Raw genomic sequence first — 17816 nt, forward strand, 5'->3', positions numbered from 1 at the left:
AAAAAAAAAAAAAAAAAAAAGACAGTTAAAGAAGATGTATCAATTTTTTCCAAAAAAAGTTAACAAACTGCTTTGAACATTTACTTTACTTTTCTTAATTGGAATCAGAGTATAAACAAGAGTAGGTTGGTTCACATTTGTATGTGTTTAGATCTTGTATACATGAATAATAATCTATGCTTATGGAGAACTCTGTTTCATTAAGACAGTATAGGCAGTGCAATTGTAAGTAAATATCCACACACACATATGTGTATCTATCTATCTCTATAGATAGAATAATTCCTGTTAATGAGAATGATACATGTTCTAACACCTACATACAGAATGACATGCACTATAATATTTTAAACCATTGTTGGTGCAAAAAGCAAGTGTGTGATATGAGAAACAAGTTGTACACCTTGAAAAAGGCAAAATAACACAGCATATGTAACTTAGAACTAGGTGTGTTTTAGAAGAGTCTCTGGTGTGTTCTGTGTTTGGGCACAGCCTTCTCAGTCACATCCTTCATTCCGTACTTCCTACTTCACCAGTGGAAGAATCTCTCTTCAGCAATCCCGGAAATCTCACATGGTGATGGCCTCCTCTAAGTCATGATGGGATCAAGAATTGGGTGCGATATTTCAAAGTTGGGTCACAATTTTAATAATCTAGATAACTAGGTTAACTCAGCTTCTAAAAATAAGCTGATGGAAGGCCCAAGGAATAAAGCTATTTTTAAAAACAATCGAATTATTCTTAATTAAAAATCTGGTGGTGTCTCCTATAGCTTTTTTCCTCACCTGCCAATAAACTTGGAATGTTCAGGCTGACATGTCCTTTTGAAGACATGGTGAATGAGGCAGGAATTACCACCTGTTGTCCCCTTGTACTTCCTAGGGTTATAGTTAGTTCCTTCTGTCTCACATCACGTCACACAGGCTTCAAGCCAGAAAAGCAGTGACACTCTGCCATGCCAATTTCTCTTGTTTACTCACCACCATTTCCCTATCTTAATTCTTAATTCTAATGAATTCCTTTAGGCCTGGAGCTAACTATAGTTCCTGTCCTGGAAAGAGAGTCAGATGCTCCTAGTTCTTTGGTATTCTAATGCTACATTGGAGGATTTGGATGCCACCTTACCTGTCACTTAGGCTTCTTTATGAACAGATTCATGCTAAACTTACAAGGTAATAAAGTATGATAAGAAGGCCCAGAAGTTTCTTTGGTATGTGGAATATAAAAACAAATAGTGTTGCATTGTTGTCATTATTATTATTATTTGTGTGTAAAATATTCAAAAGTTCACTTGTGCTAATAAAAATAATAGCAGTCAGTAAAGTTTCCTCTGAATAACAACACTTTTCAAATAAAATTTAACTGACTTCCAAGCAATGAAAATCAAAGCTTCCTGACTCCCTCCAAAGTCGCTTTAGAATTATTGTATGTGAAGTAGGACCTTGCAACTGACATCTTTTTCCTACAAAGCCAGTCCTGTTTGCCACTTGTGATTTACAGGCTGTGTCTGCTACAAGGAGCTGCTGGACACATTAGTGCATGTATGCTTATGAAAGGATGCTGCTGTCTGGCACTAAATGACTTTCCAGAGACCCATCTCATTCAGACCTACAGGAACTGTTCTCCCTGAACATGATCTGTCAACGCATAAGCCATTATTCCACCCGTTCTGAAGGGATGAATCAAAAATACAGTCTTGCATTCTAGTTCCTTCTGCGAATCCTGATGCACCATTAAAAATCTGCTGTTTCATACTTTCTTGATTTCTACTTAGTTAATCCACCTCTAACATTCTGTTGCAATTATAATTCTGCATTTGGGAGTGATAGAAAAGGAATAGTGGTAATTGTGTTGGATTTTGCTGGTGTAAATTGCTTATAAATTGCTGTATTTCCTATTTGCAATATGCTCTTTATTTATAGATATTACCAACTATAGTATGTTGAGGTTTTTTTGTCCATTTCAAATACAGATTTTAATATATTTACCTAAAGGCTTACTTTCTCTTCCTTATATAATATTGAAAGTCACCAACCACTAATCTGTCTTTCCCTCCACATTTTATTATATGCTTCAGTTGCAGGCATTAATGCAAATCATAACTCCATAGTATATGGATTAATAAACCTAATACTCTTTTGTTTGACTTCATGTGAAAACTATCTTGCTTAAATATAAGACAAAGAGAATAAAATCATCTGTATAGTTTTGAGTTTCAGAAAAGCTCATTTTTTTATCAAGGAATTCCTTGAATTATTTAGAAAACATTTCACAGAAAGCAGCACTTGCAAAATTCAAACAAAAGAAATATAAATGTAATAATATTAAATATACATACATATATTTTTCATCTAAAATCTTTCATTCCACTCATTTTTAAGAAAAATGTGAAATGGTGCACATTAGCCTGAAAAGACTGTAAGGTATATGTCAATATACATAAACCATGAAAAAAAAGTAAAATAAGTAAAAAGAAGAATATTGCATTTGATATGAGCAATGAGTACAAGTGTGGACAAATGAAATCTTTACTTCATGAAATATAATGAGTAGCTATTTTAATATGAAGGTCACTGCGCTAAAAGTGACTAAATGGAAATCCAACAGCTATTTAAACTGGCTGGCATCATTCTCCAGAATTCCTTATCAGAGGAGATACTTAGGAATGGATTTTGGTTTTATTGTAATACATCTATGGTCATTAATAGAATTTTCAGTTAAGGGCTCAAACCTCAGGCTTTCGACTAGTGTGCACGCATGTGTGTGTATGTGTGTGTGTGTGTGTGTGTAATTATAAGGGTTTTGTGAAATACTTGCTTTAACTTCCAAAATTCTGTATAAAAACTTATCCCACTGGATTACTGTATATATAGATTTCTTTGTATAATACTTGACATTAGACAAAAATTTTAAGATTTAAAGTGATGTAAAATAGGTAAAGTCACTTCCTCGACTTTTCATAATATCTATTTTTTTTCCTTAATGGGCTCAGCTATACAATCAATAACTGAGATATAATTTGCAACACTGAATTCCAAGGGAAATATTGTCTACATATCAACAGTTGTTTACAAAAATAATTTATCCCTTAAATTAACCCACATTAGGACAAATTTACAAATGCTCCTGGGCTCTCAGTGCTTTGAAGTATGACAGAACACTTAAAAGAGAACTCTGATTATAAAATATAACAAGAACGTTTGCAAATTTTAACGAGCTTGCTGTTTCCATGCCAACTTCTCCCAAATCTGGAAATCATTAAAATAATTTTCTCACAATTTATTTCTTTCCATTGTGTTATATCCATTCCCTTTTCACAGGCAATACATTCAGTACCAAATGAGTAGTATATTCATTAGGGCTAAAGAGAAAGGCAAGGGTTAACTAAATAAGAACATCAAATTAATATCCAGGCCTAAATGCTTTAGCAGAGCCAGAGAATCTGTTTAATCATTCAAGTCAACAAAGGTTAAGATAATAAAATAAACTTCTAAATGCTTTCCTTTTCTGGAACTTAATCTGTCTTGCTGAAGATGTTTTTAAGATGCTATCAGTTTTGCATAGTCCCAGCTGTTATGAAAATTTACTTCAATACACTGGGAAGAGAAAAGAATTTTATGAAAATAGTTAAGCAGAGCTCCTGGGTGGCTTATTGAAACTGTGAGAGCTCAGGATCATTTAAAACCAGCTGTTGGCTGATGACATTGAGACCAATAACCACTAAATCTTTTAGTTATCAGGCCTCTGTGCTATTTTGGCAAGGTGATGGTAGCCAACTGATTAGAAGATTAATTTATAGTCAAAAGGTAACTTCATGATGCTTGTTCATTTTATTGCCTAAGTTGGACTAACAAATTTACCACAATTTCATAACAACATAATACCTTAATTTAAAAAGACAGTATTAAACATTAAAATAGCTTTGCTTATGTTTAAGGCTATGTTTTTAAATCACTAAGATAGAGAAAAGAAATCTGAGTCATTAACTTCAAAGCCCAGGGCTGTGGTTCATGATGAGGGCAGAGGCCCTAATGAATTGGGCAACAAGCCCTCTTTAATAATGGAGAGAGGGGTAGTAGTAGGGTGTGCAGACGACAATGGGAAAATCCTGGAGAGTCCTGAGCCTTTTACACTTGACATTCAGGTTCGGCTACTGATCAAGAAATATAACTCAATCTCTTTTGCAAAGAGAAGCTCAGAATAAAACCAGAATCAACAAAATACCTTGTAGAACATGTAAGCACAGCATTATGAATTGAGGAACACAGACTTCATTCATTTGGTTATCCTGAAGAAAAAAGGCACTAAGAGCAAATACACAGGGATCTTGCTATTATACAATTTTCAAATTGGTGCCCTTGAGCTGAGAAGTGAAATTGTATCACAGCAAGCTTACTGGGTATCCTGACGTGCCCTGGACAAGGGTCAGCATTGCCCTGCCTCCCTATGATCCATGAGGAGAGATTCTAGGCTGTTGCTAAGTGGCATTCGTCCATTACTTTGGTTTTGGGAAGGTTGGCAGTGCATGAATTGTAAAGACTGTGACTGTCATGCTTGCAAAGGAAAAAGATGCACTTGTTTTCATTTGTGCTCCCCGACATTTTCAAGCTGATTCACAAAGGCATGGACTCTTAAAGTTGAAGAGAGTCCTAGCAACCATTTGGAAGCAACTTGGCATTGTGGAAAGAGGGCAGAACTTGACATTTGTGTTTGAGTCCCAGCACTGTCTTTTGGTAGATGTGTGTGAAAGAACTAGATCAAGTCACTTAATCTGTGTGAGCTCAATCCTCATCAGAAAAAAAAAGAGGTCATATTAAAATTTGTGCTATTAAATCACTTTTGAGTTATTTTTGAGGATACATGGAAAATGTAGTTTGTGAGTATTGAGGCTTAAATCCTGGCTCTGCCACTGGCTGGCTCTGTTTGCTTAGATGAAATATTTAAACTTTCTGAATCTTGGTTTCCTCATCTATTAAATGGAAATAATAAAAGTAACTATTTTATAGAGTTGTTGAAATAATACATATCTTCAAAGAGTGGTTGGCATATTTTAAGAACTCAATAAAAATTATTTATCATTATTATTGATGTTATAAATTAAGCCATGGATATTTTGGTAAACTCTATTGTTTCACATTGAGGTTGATGACTATACCGACTACTTTATTGATAGGGAAGCAGCGTGACCCAGTGGGAGGAGCACAAACCAGAGGCTGAGAGAGCTGGGTTTGAATCCCATTCCTACCACTTAAATCATGTGAACTGGGCAATTTACTTTACCCCAGATTCTTCATGTGAAACTTGAGGAGAATAATCAACTATGATCTGTTGCAGGCTTATTATAGATTTTTCATACATTATTTTATTTAATCCTTCTCATAACCATGGAGACAGTGGCAGTTAGAATTGATCCTTATCCAGCCTGACTCCAGCCCATGTGGATATAATCATCTCACTCTATTGTGTTCACTTTTCCTATATTTTCTTCCCTGATAATCTACTTTGCTGAACTGTAGTGAGGCTTAGAGATGATGTGTGTATCTTGCCTAGAAAGGTGTTCTGCAAGCTGTACGACTCTAAGTAATGAGAAATTGTAATTATTTCATGAGGTATCATTTCTCAGTTCAACTTTCGTTCAGTCTAGGAATCCCCCTACAACTCCCTTACGGCGGGTCTTCAATCTCTGCTTGAATACAGAGTAAAGGCTTAGCCTCAAAACTCTGTAATACAAACCTATGAGGATGAAATGAAGAAAACTGAGCATGGGCATGGTAGCTGACAGCACAGAAGAAGCACCCTCCTAACCATAGAGCAGAAAGGCCTAACTGCTGTGGTGCAATGTTTGACTGTAAAAATGAATTGAAGATTAAGAGCAAATCTGTAATGACGTCTCCCCAAGAATCAAGGAGGGAAGTGCAATTCTAATGTCAGGATGCATCCATCTGTGGAAATCTAACCCTCAGTGTCTTGTAGAAGAAAACCAAATGATATCGATGGTTACTGTATTATACCTAAAATTGTAGGCTTGAAATTAGTTCAATGTATCCTGACATAAAGCTCATGCCAAAAAAGTTAGCCGTTTCTTCTGCATTAAATCATATACCATCAACAGCATTCAAAGGTAGTCAACTTTCCTACTATTTACTTTTAACTTCTTGCAGTCTGACTTTCCCTCTCACTACTGAACAAAATGCATCCTCTTACAATCCCAAGATTCCAGAACACCAAATCCAAAAGTTTTTTTTATAGATCTCATCCCTGTGGCTTTCTTTTAGTTAAGAATGTTTTGTGGGCCACCCTCACTTTTTTTTTTTTTAAAGTAGTTCTAGGGGGCTTCCCTGGTGGCGCAGTGGTTGGGAATCCCCCTGCCAGTGCAGGGGACATGGGTTCAAGCCCTGGTCCGGGAGGATCCCACATGCCGCGGAGCAACTAAGCCCGGGCTCCACAACTACTGAGCCTGCGTGCCACGACTACTGAAGCCCACGCACCTAGAGCCCGTGCTCCGCAACAAGAGAAGCCACCAAAATCAGAAGCCCGCGCACCGCAAGGAAAAGTAGACCCCGCTCACCGCAACTAGAGGAAGCCCGCAGGCAGCAATGAAGACCCAATGCAGCCAAAAATAAATGAATAAATAAATAAAGTAGTTCTGCCTACTGTTCAAACATCGCATGTCCTGGTTTTTCTTTTGAGCTCACTCTCTTCTTCCGATGCTCCTTTTCAGCCCACTCCCTCAGGGTGGATATTTCCTTTTTTTTTTTTAAGATTTTTTTTTTTAACTAATTTATTTATTTTTGGCTGCGCTGGGTCTTTGTTGCTGCTCAAAGGCTTTCTCTAGTTGTGGCAAGCGGGGGCTACTCTTCCTTGCGGTGCGCGTGCTTCTCATTGGGGTAGATTCTCTTGGTGTGGAGCACAGGCTCTTGGCGTGTGGGCTTCAGTAGTTGTGCCTCGCGGGCTCAGTAGTTGTGGCTCGTGGGCTCTAGAGCACAGGCTCAGTAGTTGTGGCACACGGGCTTAGTTGCTCTGTGGCATGTGGGATCTTCCCGGACCAGGGCTCGAACCTGTATCCCCTGCATCGGCAGGCGGATTCTCAACCACTGCACCACCAGGGAAGCCCCAGTGTAGATATTTCTAAAGTGGCTCTATGTTCACTCTTTCACCCTCCACTTTGCTCCCTGGGGTCTCAATTCTTGCTCTGGGGGTGTTCAGCTACGTAGCTGTTACCTCCAGCTGCAACACCACCTCAGAATTCTAGTCTCATATTTCCAACTGCTTGCTACATTATTCCAATGGAATAATTCATCAAGATCGCAAATTCAGCATAACTACGATTCAACTTATCATTTATCCTACTGACTCTCTTCTGGCCAACGTTATCAAGGAGTCAAGCCAGAAACCTCGCCTCTAGTTTACCTTCTCTTTCAACTTCAGCCCTTACATCCAATTAGCTATAAGACTTGTATTAAATTTTCACCTCAGTACCTTTTTTGTTTTGTTTTGTTTTTTGTTTTTTGTTGCAGTATGCGGGCCTCTCACTGTTGTGGCCTCTCCCGTTGCAGAGCACAGGCCCCGGACGTGCAGGCTCAGCGGCCATGGCTCATGGGCCTAACCGCTCCGCGGCATGTGGGATCTTCCCGGACCAGGGCACAAACCCGTGTCCCCTGCATCGGCAGACGGACTCTCAACCACTGCGCCACCAGGGAAGCCCCCTCAGTACCTTTTAATTTGACTACCTGACTGCTTCTCTTCTTCTTTTGTTAAAAGTTTAACATGATCACAACTTTAGCCATGGTCACAGATTTTGGATGTAAACCCAATGTAGATCAAATTCATCTCTCACCTTCTGCTTCAAGACTTCACTTTTATCCATTTCTCCTCTACTAGTATCAACCCTGGTTTTCCCTCTTTGTCTGCCCAGGTTTTTGCTTGGTGCTTGTGGCAAACCCTATTGATGACATGATGCAACTTTCCTTTTGAATCCCATTGCAAACATACAGCTTTCTCCAATATTCTGGTGACCCCTTTGGAATTTCGGCTTTGGCTCACCAACTTAGCCCCTCTCCACTACTGAGCTTCTCATTCTGATACTGAACTTTCTGCTCAGTGTGGCCCTGTACCTCCAATGATACCTGATGTTCCAGACTGAGCCAGACCATCCCCTCTGCTCATCTCTCCACTGAGGACTGGACATTATTCTCATAGTCCAGACTTTTATGATCTTGTCTAGATGACTGACATAGTTTCCTGGTCTACTTGGTCTCCATGCTTTCAGTCTCTTCCAATTTCTTTCCATACTGGACACTATTACCTTATACATTTTCATAAAGAACATCTGGTGGACTTCCTTGGTAGTCCAGTGGTTAAGACTCTGCACTCCCAATGCAGGGGACACAGGTTCAATCCATGGTCAGGGAACTAAGATCCCACATGCCGCACGGGCGCAGCCAAAAAGAACCAAAAAAAAAAAAAAAAAAAAAAACCCAACAGAATCCCAGGCTCCTCCCTTCTCTGGGATTCAGGAAAAGAAAAACAAAAAATTGGTAATTACACTAAATAGTCTAGTGGTAATATACAGCAAATGATATACTCAAAACTCTTCAGTGGTTCCTTATTGCCCACCACACTAGACATTCAAAATGTTCCATGATGTAATTTCAATAAAAAAATTTCAGCCTTATACGATACAATCTTTCCATATTTAACCTATTCCCTTGGCAAATGGAATATTATTTTTCCTCAAATGAATCCTGCTTGTATAATATTGTATGAACTATTTCTTCTTCCTGGAATATTTAATGTCTTGCTCTTCATGTAAGCTTTTAAAGATTACCCATGCATCCAGTCCTAGCTCAAGTGTCACCTTTTCTGCAGTTATTTTTTAGAATGGAAGAATGTTCAATTATCTAACGTCTCTTAGTACGGCTATTTAAGGCACGTAACATAAAACCACACAGTTTTCTTATTCAGGCACCCATGAGATTATCGCTGTTTGAGGGCAGTAATGATGAGATAATATTTTATTCTAACATTGAACAAATATTCACTAAGTCCTTTCTGTTCTGGTGACGGAGGTATGAACAAGACAGATAGAAGTCCTTGCTCTCATGGAGTTTTTGTTTTAAGGAGAGGCATGTTTTACAGATAAGAAGCAACTAAATAAATAAACAAAATAGGATAATCTCAGATTTCGATTGGGTAGTTAGGGAAGTTCTCCCCAAAGAGGTATTTGAGAGAAAATTCTCAATGATAAGAAGAACCCAATCACAAGACCAGAAAAGAGCAAATAGAAAGTCATCAAGTTGGGAGTGTGTTGTGTTTAAAGAACACATGGATGACAGAGTGGCTGGAGCACAGTGGGGAGAGGGGAAGACTAGTTCGAGATGAGGTTATAGAGGTGAGCAAGGGCCAGATCTTGGAGGCCAAGCAAAGTGATTTGAATTTCAGTTTAAAACAGGGAGAAACATAATCTAATTTACAGCATAAAACGGTCTCTGGTTGCTGTTTAGGCAATGGATTGTACACAGTAAGAGTGGAAGCAAGATTAATTGGAAGACTACTGCAGTGATCAAGAACATGAGATGAGAATAGGTTGAATTTGCTGATACTAGAGGAGAGAGGCAAGTGGACCCATTTATAGTCTCTATAGTATTAAGTAGGGTACCTTGAACATGGTAGACGCTCAATATATGTTGATAAATATATGCCCAAGTGTTTCAAGATAGTTTCACCTTCTTAATTTGCATTTTATCTTCAAAATTTTCCTGCTTTGATTCACGTAATATGGCTTAATATATTCCTGTCTGGCACTTGGTGAGCCAAAAACAAAACAAAAAAGAAACGAAAAGAAAAGGACCTCACGTTCAAGAAAACAGCATAGATCCCAGTGGAAAGTCAGTTAACAAAGAACTAAAGTGATGTTAAGTTCATATTGTTAATTATGGAAAGAAATAAATTACTTGGAAAAAATGGTAAAACGTGGATTTCAAAAATCTATGATAGGATGAAAATGGAAATGGTATTCAAATACAAAGATCTACATTTTAAAAAAGAGAGCCTCTGTCAGCATCAGCTGGAACAGTGTGCCCAAAGAGGATGTGGGTAAAATTAATGTTCATTAAAATTGAAGACTTTTCCAGTTCTAACTAACTTTTGATTTTTCTGGAGATGTAAAATCTTCATTTTGCCATCTTGATATGTGAATTTCCTAATAGGTAGCTGACACTACTTATATTAAAATTCTAAGATCACTGAATGTGACCTGCCTTGTTTCTAAATTAGGAATCTGAGAAAAGACAGGCAATTCAGTAAGTTCTCATGCTCACATTCATGTATACTTCCTAGGACATTTAAATTTTTATCCATAAAGATTCATCCTACATTATGAATTCAATCCAAATTCCTTCAATACAAAGCAAAATCCAAATGAAAATGGGATCAATTTTTACCACTTTCCAGCTAAAATGCTAAGTGGCCCCTGAATCGTGTGAAACTTGGCCCCAGTCAGTGTGAAAACTGGCTGCAATCTGTATGAAAGGCAGTCTGGGTTGTCAAAGTAGTTCATGAACTTTGGCCACACTTGCAAGGAACCTGGTCCAAGTTTTAGTTTGTAATGCAACATGAAACAAGGTGAATTTCACATGGTTTTGGGTTTCCTCCTGAAAATTTGGCCTAGCTTTATAATCAATCATCACTTTTTGAAACGATGAAAGCCAACACACCTTTTTGAAACTGAGGGCTGTGTGCACGCTGATGACAGCTAAGCTGTGAACCACCCTTTCACTTCCTTTGCCAAAAGAAGATTTCTCAGAATAGAAACAGTTTCCCTCTTACCTGGAAAGGGCAAGTTGAGTGATTTTGATATTGCATGTAGAAAGAAATAATACACACTACATGGAGACGTGCCATGTGAAATAATCACCACATACGGAGCAAGTGGCTACATTCTAATCATTTAGGGTTAGGAGAATTTTATTCCATTCACATCCATGACAGATATCATGATGTTTAATCTCCTTGACCATTAAGATAAACTTTGAACTGGTCATCAGATAGAATAACTGCCATGGTGACTATGCTGAGACATCGTCATTATCTCTATATGAAGAAATGGCAGAAGAATAGGAAGGAAAGTAAATCATGGCATAATTTTCATCTAGTTTAATAAACAGGAGGGATAAGACTACAAACTTTTCAAGTTTGCAATGACTACATCTTTTGCAATAAAACCTCTACTGCGGTGAAAATGAATTCAATAATTAACTTCACAGACTGCATTTTACAAAAAACCTACACAGTGTCTGTTTTCAACCTGAAAGTTTTAAATGTGCTTTTCCACTGTAAGAAATGACTCTCTTCAACCAAGTACTCGCTTTTGTGCATAGTGACACGAGAAAATTGAGAGGTATGTCTGCACGGAGCCACTACATCATTGGAACAGCCTGTCTGAACATTTGGGTAATAAGGCACAGATGCGAAGCAGAGGACTTGGCACTACCAAGGTAACAACAAAGCATTCACCATTGTCTTATAATGGTTAAAGGAGCCACATTTGAGAAGAATAAAAGAATGCCCCTCCTCCCTGGAATGTTAAATTATATTACACCTTTTATCTGCTTAAAAATCTATAAAGAATAAGAAATTCAAATAAGTACTATTCAAACTTATGATGAACAAAAATAGAAAATGCATTAATATTTTCATCTCTAACACAACATATTTATGCAATAGCACATAACGTTTAACTGCAGAAAAAGGCCAAATTCAATAGGAATCCACATGGCCTCTATATTACAAAACAACTTATACAAATCTGAAGGACCCAATAGTCAATGGAAGGGTGGTGGTTGCTGACTTTCAGTAGTGATTCTGGCCCTTAATCAGTAGGAATCATTATTGTAGAGTGTCCTATTTACAGGTATCAAGTTAAGATAATGCAGCAAGATACAAACATTAGTTACAATTAAGGCTATTTCAGTTATAAGTGGTATGGTATTTTTGTCAGCCATTACTAAACCACATGACACCAAGGCAGTTATGAAGCCAGGGCTACTTTAATTCAATGAGTTTTGAGCTGAAAACTATTAATAATTTTCTGCCCAGGATTGGAAGAGTATAACTTACCCGAGGTCCCTGATCACCCTGTTCTCCCTGTAGAGTAGGAAAATGAGAAGATAGTTTTAGAACAAAGTCTGTAGATGCTCATTAAAAAGATCTAAATGTAACATAGTATAAGTCACGCCTGTATGGATTTCCACTAAGTTAATTTGTTCCTGCTACACATTTTCTTACCTTATCACCTTTTGGACCAGGAGGGCCCTGAAATAAAGAGAAAAAAACCATATTTTAAATAAATTTCAAAATATATTGTAGCTTAAATAGATAGGCTAGGGTTAGTCACAAGATTCATGCAAAGAGCACAGAGCTGTACCTGTCAGTGAGGTTTCTCAAGGAAGTTTAGGTTCTAAACTACACTTGTAATATGGTTAGAATGTGAAAATGGTATTATATACGTACACAGGAAAGTATACATACCATAAGTATATAATATGCTGAGTAAATTTTCACAAACTAAACACACCTACTGAAAGTAGAACCCAGCTAAAGGAACCCAGAAGCCCCTGTTGTGATGTTCCTTGTTACTGCTTGCCACCAACAGTAATCACTATTCTGACCTCTGGTAGAATAGTTTACCTGCTTTTGTACTTTATATAAACGTACTTATATAAATAGAATCGTCCATTATGTGTTTAGCCTCTTTTCTTAGTGTGTGTGAAATTCATGCAAAATTTTGTGTGTAGTTGTAGATTGTTTGTTTTTACTGATTTATAATATTCCACTGTGTGAATAAACAATTATTTATTTATTTATCCTACTGTTAATGTCCATTTGCTTCCAGGAGTTTTTGGGTCTTGGTTATTACAAATAGTGCTGCAATAAACATCCTAGTATATGTCTTTCGGTGAAAAATTGAATACATTTCTGTTGGGTGTATATCTAGGAGTGAAATTGTTACATTCTAGACAATACATACGTTTGGATTATTAGTTAGTAGATATTGCCAAATAGTTTTTCAGTGTGGTTAACAATTATACTTCCATCAGCAATGTATGAGAATTTTTAGTTCCTCTATATCATCACCAATACTTGGTATTTTCCATCTTTTTCATTTTAGACATTCCGGTGGGAGGTGTAGTAGTTTCACATAGTGTTTTAATTTGTACTTCTCCAGTAATTAAGTTGAACTCCTTTTAATAAATGGATTGGCCATTTTGCATCCTAGCCCATAAAGTGTCTGTTCACATCATTGTCTATTGAGTTCTCCTATTATTTGCTAGAGTTCTTTACGTATTATACATTGTATTGACAGATAGATAGACAGATAGGAGTTCTTTACACACTCTGAATTTGAGTCTTTTGTCAGAAAAGGATATATTTACTGCAAACATATTCTCCCACGCTACATATTGTGTTTACATTCTCTTAAAGATGTTTTTGATGAATAGAAGTTCTTAAACTCAATTTAACATTTTTTTCTCTCTATGATTATCTCTTTTATTGTTCCTCCTTCAAGATCATAAAGAGGTTCTTCCATGTTTGTTCTAAAAGCTAAAAGCTTTATTATTTTATCTTTCATATCTAGATCTGAATTCATGGAGAACTGATTTTGTGAATGACGTGAGGTTAAAGTCAAGATGCTTTCTTTCCCCGTGTGGATATCAAATTAACCCAATACCATTTATTGAAAATGCCTCTTTTCCCCATCACAGTACAGTGTTACCTTTGTCATAAATCAGATGACCACATATATGTGGGTCTTTTAGGAAATTTCTATTTTGTTGGACAGCTGTCTATTCTTAAGCCATACTGAGATTTTCTTTACTTTTGAACAGAAATACTAGCAGGAAACATGAATTCTAGAGGCATCAGTATTTTTTTTCCTAGCTCTTAAAGATGAAGTCATGTCTCAGGGCTCAGCCCACCTGTGGAAGTGGAGCATTTCAGAGTTACCTTCAATCTCTCACCTTCCTTTCTAGCAGGGTTGGGAGACAAGGACAAGTCTAGACAGGAGTAAAGCCAAGGTCCTAACAAAGTACCCCTTCTGAGGTCCCAGTGGGGACTGCTATCTCACTTCAGGTGGGAATGTAAGAATGCTCCACCTACCAAAATACCTGCTGCTAAACACCAGTTGCAGAGGAGCTGTACCAAATTCCCATTCTCAGTTGCAGCAATTTTAACAGCTGTGAGGTTATCATGACATTAACAATAACAGGAACATCATGTCTTATATTTTGTATATTTTACCATCAACAAAGAAATTTGACCTGTTACTGCATTTAATCTTCTCCCAACCTAATGAGCAAAGTTTTATGATATTTCTTTTACAGATGCCAGAAATAAAACTCAAAGATTATCAAGGTTATGCCTCTTGTAAGTGAGTTGGCCAGGACTTTAAGCTAGTCTGTGTGACTTTAAATGCAGTGGATCGTGATGCTAAGTGTTAGGGCACAGCTCTAGAACTAGATTCTCAGGAAGACTGACGGCCATGTATCTGGTGCCTGCTTTCAACAGGTGCCCTCTTGAATGCCTCCCAATTGCCTTTTTCTTTTTTTTCTTTCTTTCTTTTCTTTTTTTTTCTTTTGGCTGAGCCACACAGCTTGCAGGATCTTATTTCCCCAACCAGGGATCAAACATGCCCCCTGCTGTGGAAGCACGGAGTTCTAACCACTGGACCGCCAGGGAATTTCCCCAATTGCCTTTTTCATAGTGTCATGGACAGTGGCCTCAACATCTCAAGTTCAAAATGCAGGAAAGAGGAATTGTAGATCATCTGGGAGAGGGAGAAGGGGCCAAGATAATGGAATCAACTGAACAAATCCTTTTCTTTCTTAACCCCCCAAATAATTTTGCCACTAAAAAGGGGAGCTATTTTAAGAACATTTTTCTTAATGTTTTCAGCGAATCAAGTAGTGAGTCATGAGTACAGTCTGTCTGTGTACCTCTGTAAAATTAAGTTTAAGAAATTTATTGATCATTCTTGACATGCACAAAATGCTCACTAATGCTCTACAAGTAGGATTTTATTTTTGGTGGGGCAGAGTCAACCCAAAGAAAAGAATGAGAGGACACCTACCATCAAGTTAAGAAATGCAGTGGAGATTCTGGTCTTGATTTAATTAAGCAGCATCTTTAACTCTAATTAGATCTTTATATACATTTGGTGGATGCCTATAAAGAGTTTGGCAATGTTCTAAGCACTGGTAGAGGATATGGTGTGACATGCTGATTTAGAAAAGCTAAACAGCCTGTTGCCAAAGTCAAACACTTCTCCTATACTGGTGTTAAGAAAAATGACCCCTAGAAAATCCAGCTACTGTAAGGTCACTTACAATTACTGTGGACTTGTCCCCAGCCCCTCTCCCCTACGCCCATCAAAAGCTTCTCCTCTTTAAAGTTTAGTTTGCTTTTGCTTGTGAGATTTCAGAGGCCAAGGCTCTCATTGTACCAGTCCCCCAAAGGGACTTTGTTAGGTGATATGGCATGTTTGAGGTCAAAACTTTTGTGAAATTATTTTACAGTGGGGAACAGAGATGAGTCTTTTCCCAAAGTCCAATTACTAATGCTAAAGCCACATGTGTCCTCTAGAGCTCTTTAGACAGCTTGCCATAAGCAAGGATGCTTAATTCATGAACACATGAAAATTTGCATTTACAATTGAGTAATGAATACTGCTGCTTCAAAAGGGGGTATTTTTGAGTAGACAGAATGGCGTCCTGGCACCTGCCAGCTCAATGCAGAACCGAAGCAGAGGTCAACCTCCATCCACAGCTGTGGCGGCTGCTTCGGACACTCCAGGCCCCACTTGTGCTCTCGGGTTTAATGGCAGGTGTTTTCTTCTGCTCTGAGTAAAATCCCACTCTTATTTCTAGGCTGGACCCTTTCACTGCAAACATGGGTTAAATATGTAGAAAAACGTGAGCTACCTTAGTAAGCCCAGATAGTATTTCAAAATTTTGGAGCCATGATTCTTTTTAAAGTCAAAACATTACAATCAAAAGAAAGGTTTCTTTGATTATTAACTTTTAAAATTAAAGCTGGGGCATGATTTAAGTTATTTTTCTTTTGTCTTTAGAGTAAAGCCAAACAAAACTCTCTGGTATTAACTACAGGATAGGCAGCAATACAAATTAATGAATTATTTGAATCAGAGAGTATTTTACACTGGCATTTTGCTGCTTCCAACTACACCAAGTTAACGATCTAATATTCAGTGGACATATATGTTGTCCAGGTATCAGTATCAGTGGCTGGTTGTTAACTATTTAAAGGTAAAAGCCTGTTGCTAAAACAAGGTTGAGGTCAATGGGAAGGAAATATGGTAAAATTACTGGTCACAATTAAGTGAACAGTGAGCCACAGCCTCATATGAGGCTTCTTTTCGGACTCCTGTCCTTCTGGTCTGGTCTGGTATGTTATGTTGGAGTCAGATCTTTTATAATGTCCACTTTAATAAATAAATAAGAATACTTGAAATGATCTTTCTAATTAGTTTTACATAATTAGCTCTAATTACATAAATTTCAAAGGTGCTAACAACATCTTTATTATTAGTGTTGTTAGTAGTTGGAGAGTTTCTTTTAGAGAGTTGTTAAAGTGTTATTAATTTACGACCAAAGTATTTATAAATTTCAGTGGCAAACTTCAAATTAGCTCCTATTCAAATGACTTCAAATACAGAACTTAGTAGCAACCTATTTGTGTCAAGACTTTAATGTGGGCCTATAATGATTTTAGTCTCCTGAATTCTATTTCTATCCAAACAACTACGGTTTTAGCTCTTTTTCCATGCACTATTATCTATTTCAATTAAATGATAAAAACCAAATTAAAAGCACAGGAATAAGAGGAACAATAAATGAGATTCAGGAAAATATTGGATTTCAATCTACATAAAAGTAATTGAAATATAGCTGGAAAAGACAGATATAGTCATAGGGGTTGGATGGCCCAGTAAAGGACTTTTACTCACTAGAACTGTAAATTTTGTCTACTTTGAACTGGCAACAGCTAAAAAGGGAATGATTTTTACAAGACGGCAATCATGAAAACAAAATTAAATTCCGCTAAAGGCAGAAAAATGGAAAGGGAGTAAACCCTGGAAATTCCTGACAGCCAGAGCTGCTGAAATATGAATGAAGTTACGGTTTCTATCCCAGAGAAGTGTAGGTCATTTGTATTTTTGAAATATAACAATTCTTGTTCTGATGAATCTTTGCATTCCTGTAGAATTATGAGGAAATGCAAGTTTCATATTCTAAGCATTTATGGCCAACTCTCAGCCAGACAATGTGCTCTGAGTCTGGACATGTAAATATAATTATAACTAGTGGAATAAATGCTGTGCTGTAGGAGTACAGAGAGGAATGAAGGTAGGAGAGCAGGAATTAAAAAGATAACATTGGAACTGGCTCTTGAAATTTGGCCGGGATAAGGGGAACTGGGGAGGAGTGAGGCTGTTCAGGCAGAAGGGATGAATGTGCAGACGTGTGAGAGGACATCCTGACATCGGATGAGGAGTTCGGAGTGGTAAGAACATATGTGGTGTGGAGAGTGGAGATGGGGAATAGCAGGAAAGAGATTTGGGAAGACCGGCTAACAATACCCAGGTCCCTGGGCTGGATTCTGCCATCGATTTTACAAGGGGGTGCCGAGATCAAGTGTGCCTTACGGAACTCAGAGAGCATGGAATGCTATTCTTCTTAGGAAGTTGTTGCCTTGGTCCAAGGGAGAGACGGCAAAGATCTGAATTAAGATCACGACAA

At 37.6% G+C, this 17816-nt stretch overlaps 1 protein-coding gene across 1 annotated transcript in view; it reads right to left on the reverse strand.

The window, feature by feature from the left end:
* COL25A1 (collagen type XXV alpha 1 chain) overlaps positions 1 to 17816 on the reverse strand; it is a 452646-nt gene that overhangs the window by 131161 nt on the left and 303669 nt on the right. The window contains exons 6-7 of the mRNA XM_029234563.1: positions 12286 to 12312; positions 12118 to 12144 (exon numbers count right to left, since the gene is read on the reverse strand). Of these exons, the coding sequence (XP_029090396.1) occupies positions 12118 to 12144; positions 12286 to 12312 (54 nt within the window). The remainder of the gene's footprint in view (positions 1 to 12117; positions 12145 to 12285; positions 12313 to 17816) is intronic.

This window comes from Monodon monoceros, unplaced genomic scaffold, assembly GCF_005190385.1.
Source record: "Monodon monoceros isolate NGI ecotype Baffin Bay Population unplaced genomic scaffold, NGI_Narwhal_1 Super_Scaffold_20, whole genome shotgun sequence".
Lineage (NCBI taxonomy): Eukaryota > Metazoa > Chordata > Mammalia > Artiodactyla > Monodontidae > Monodon > Monodon monoceros.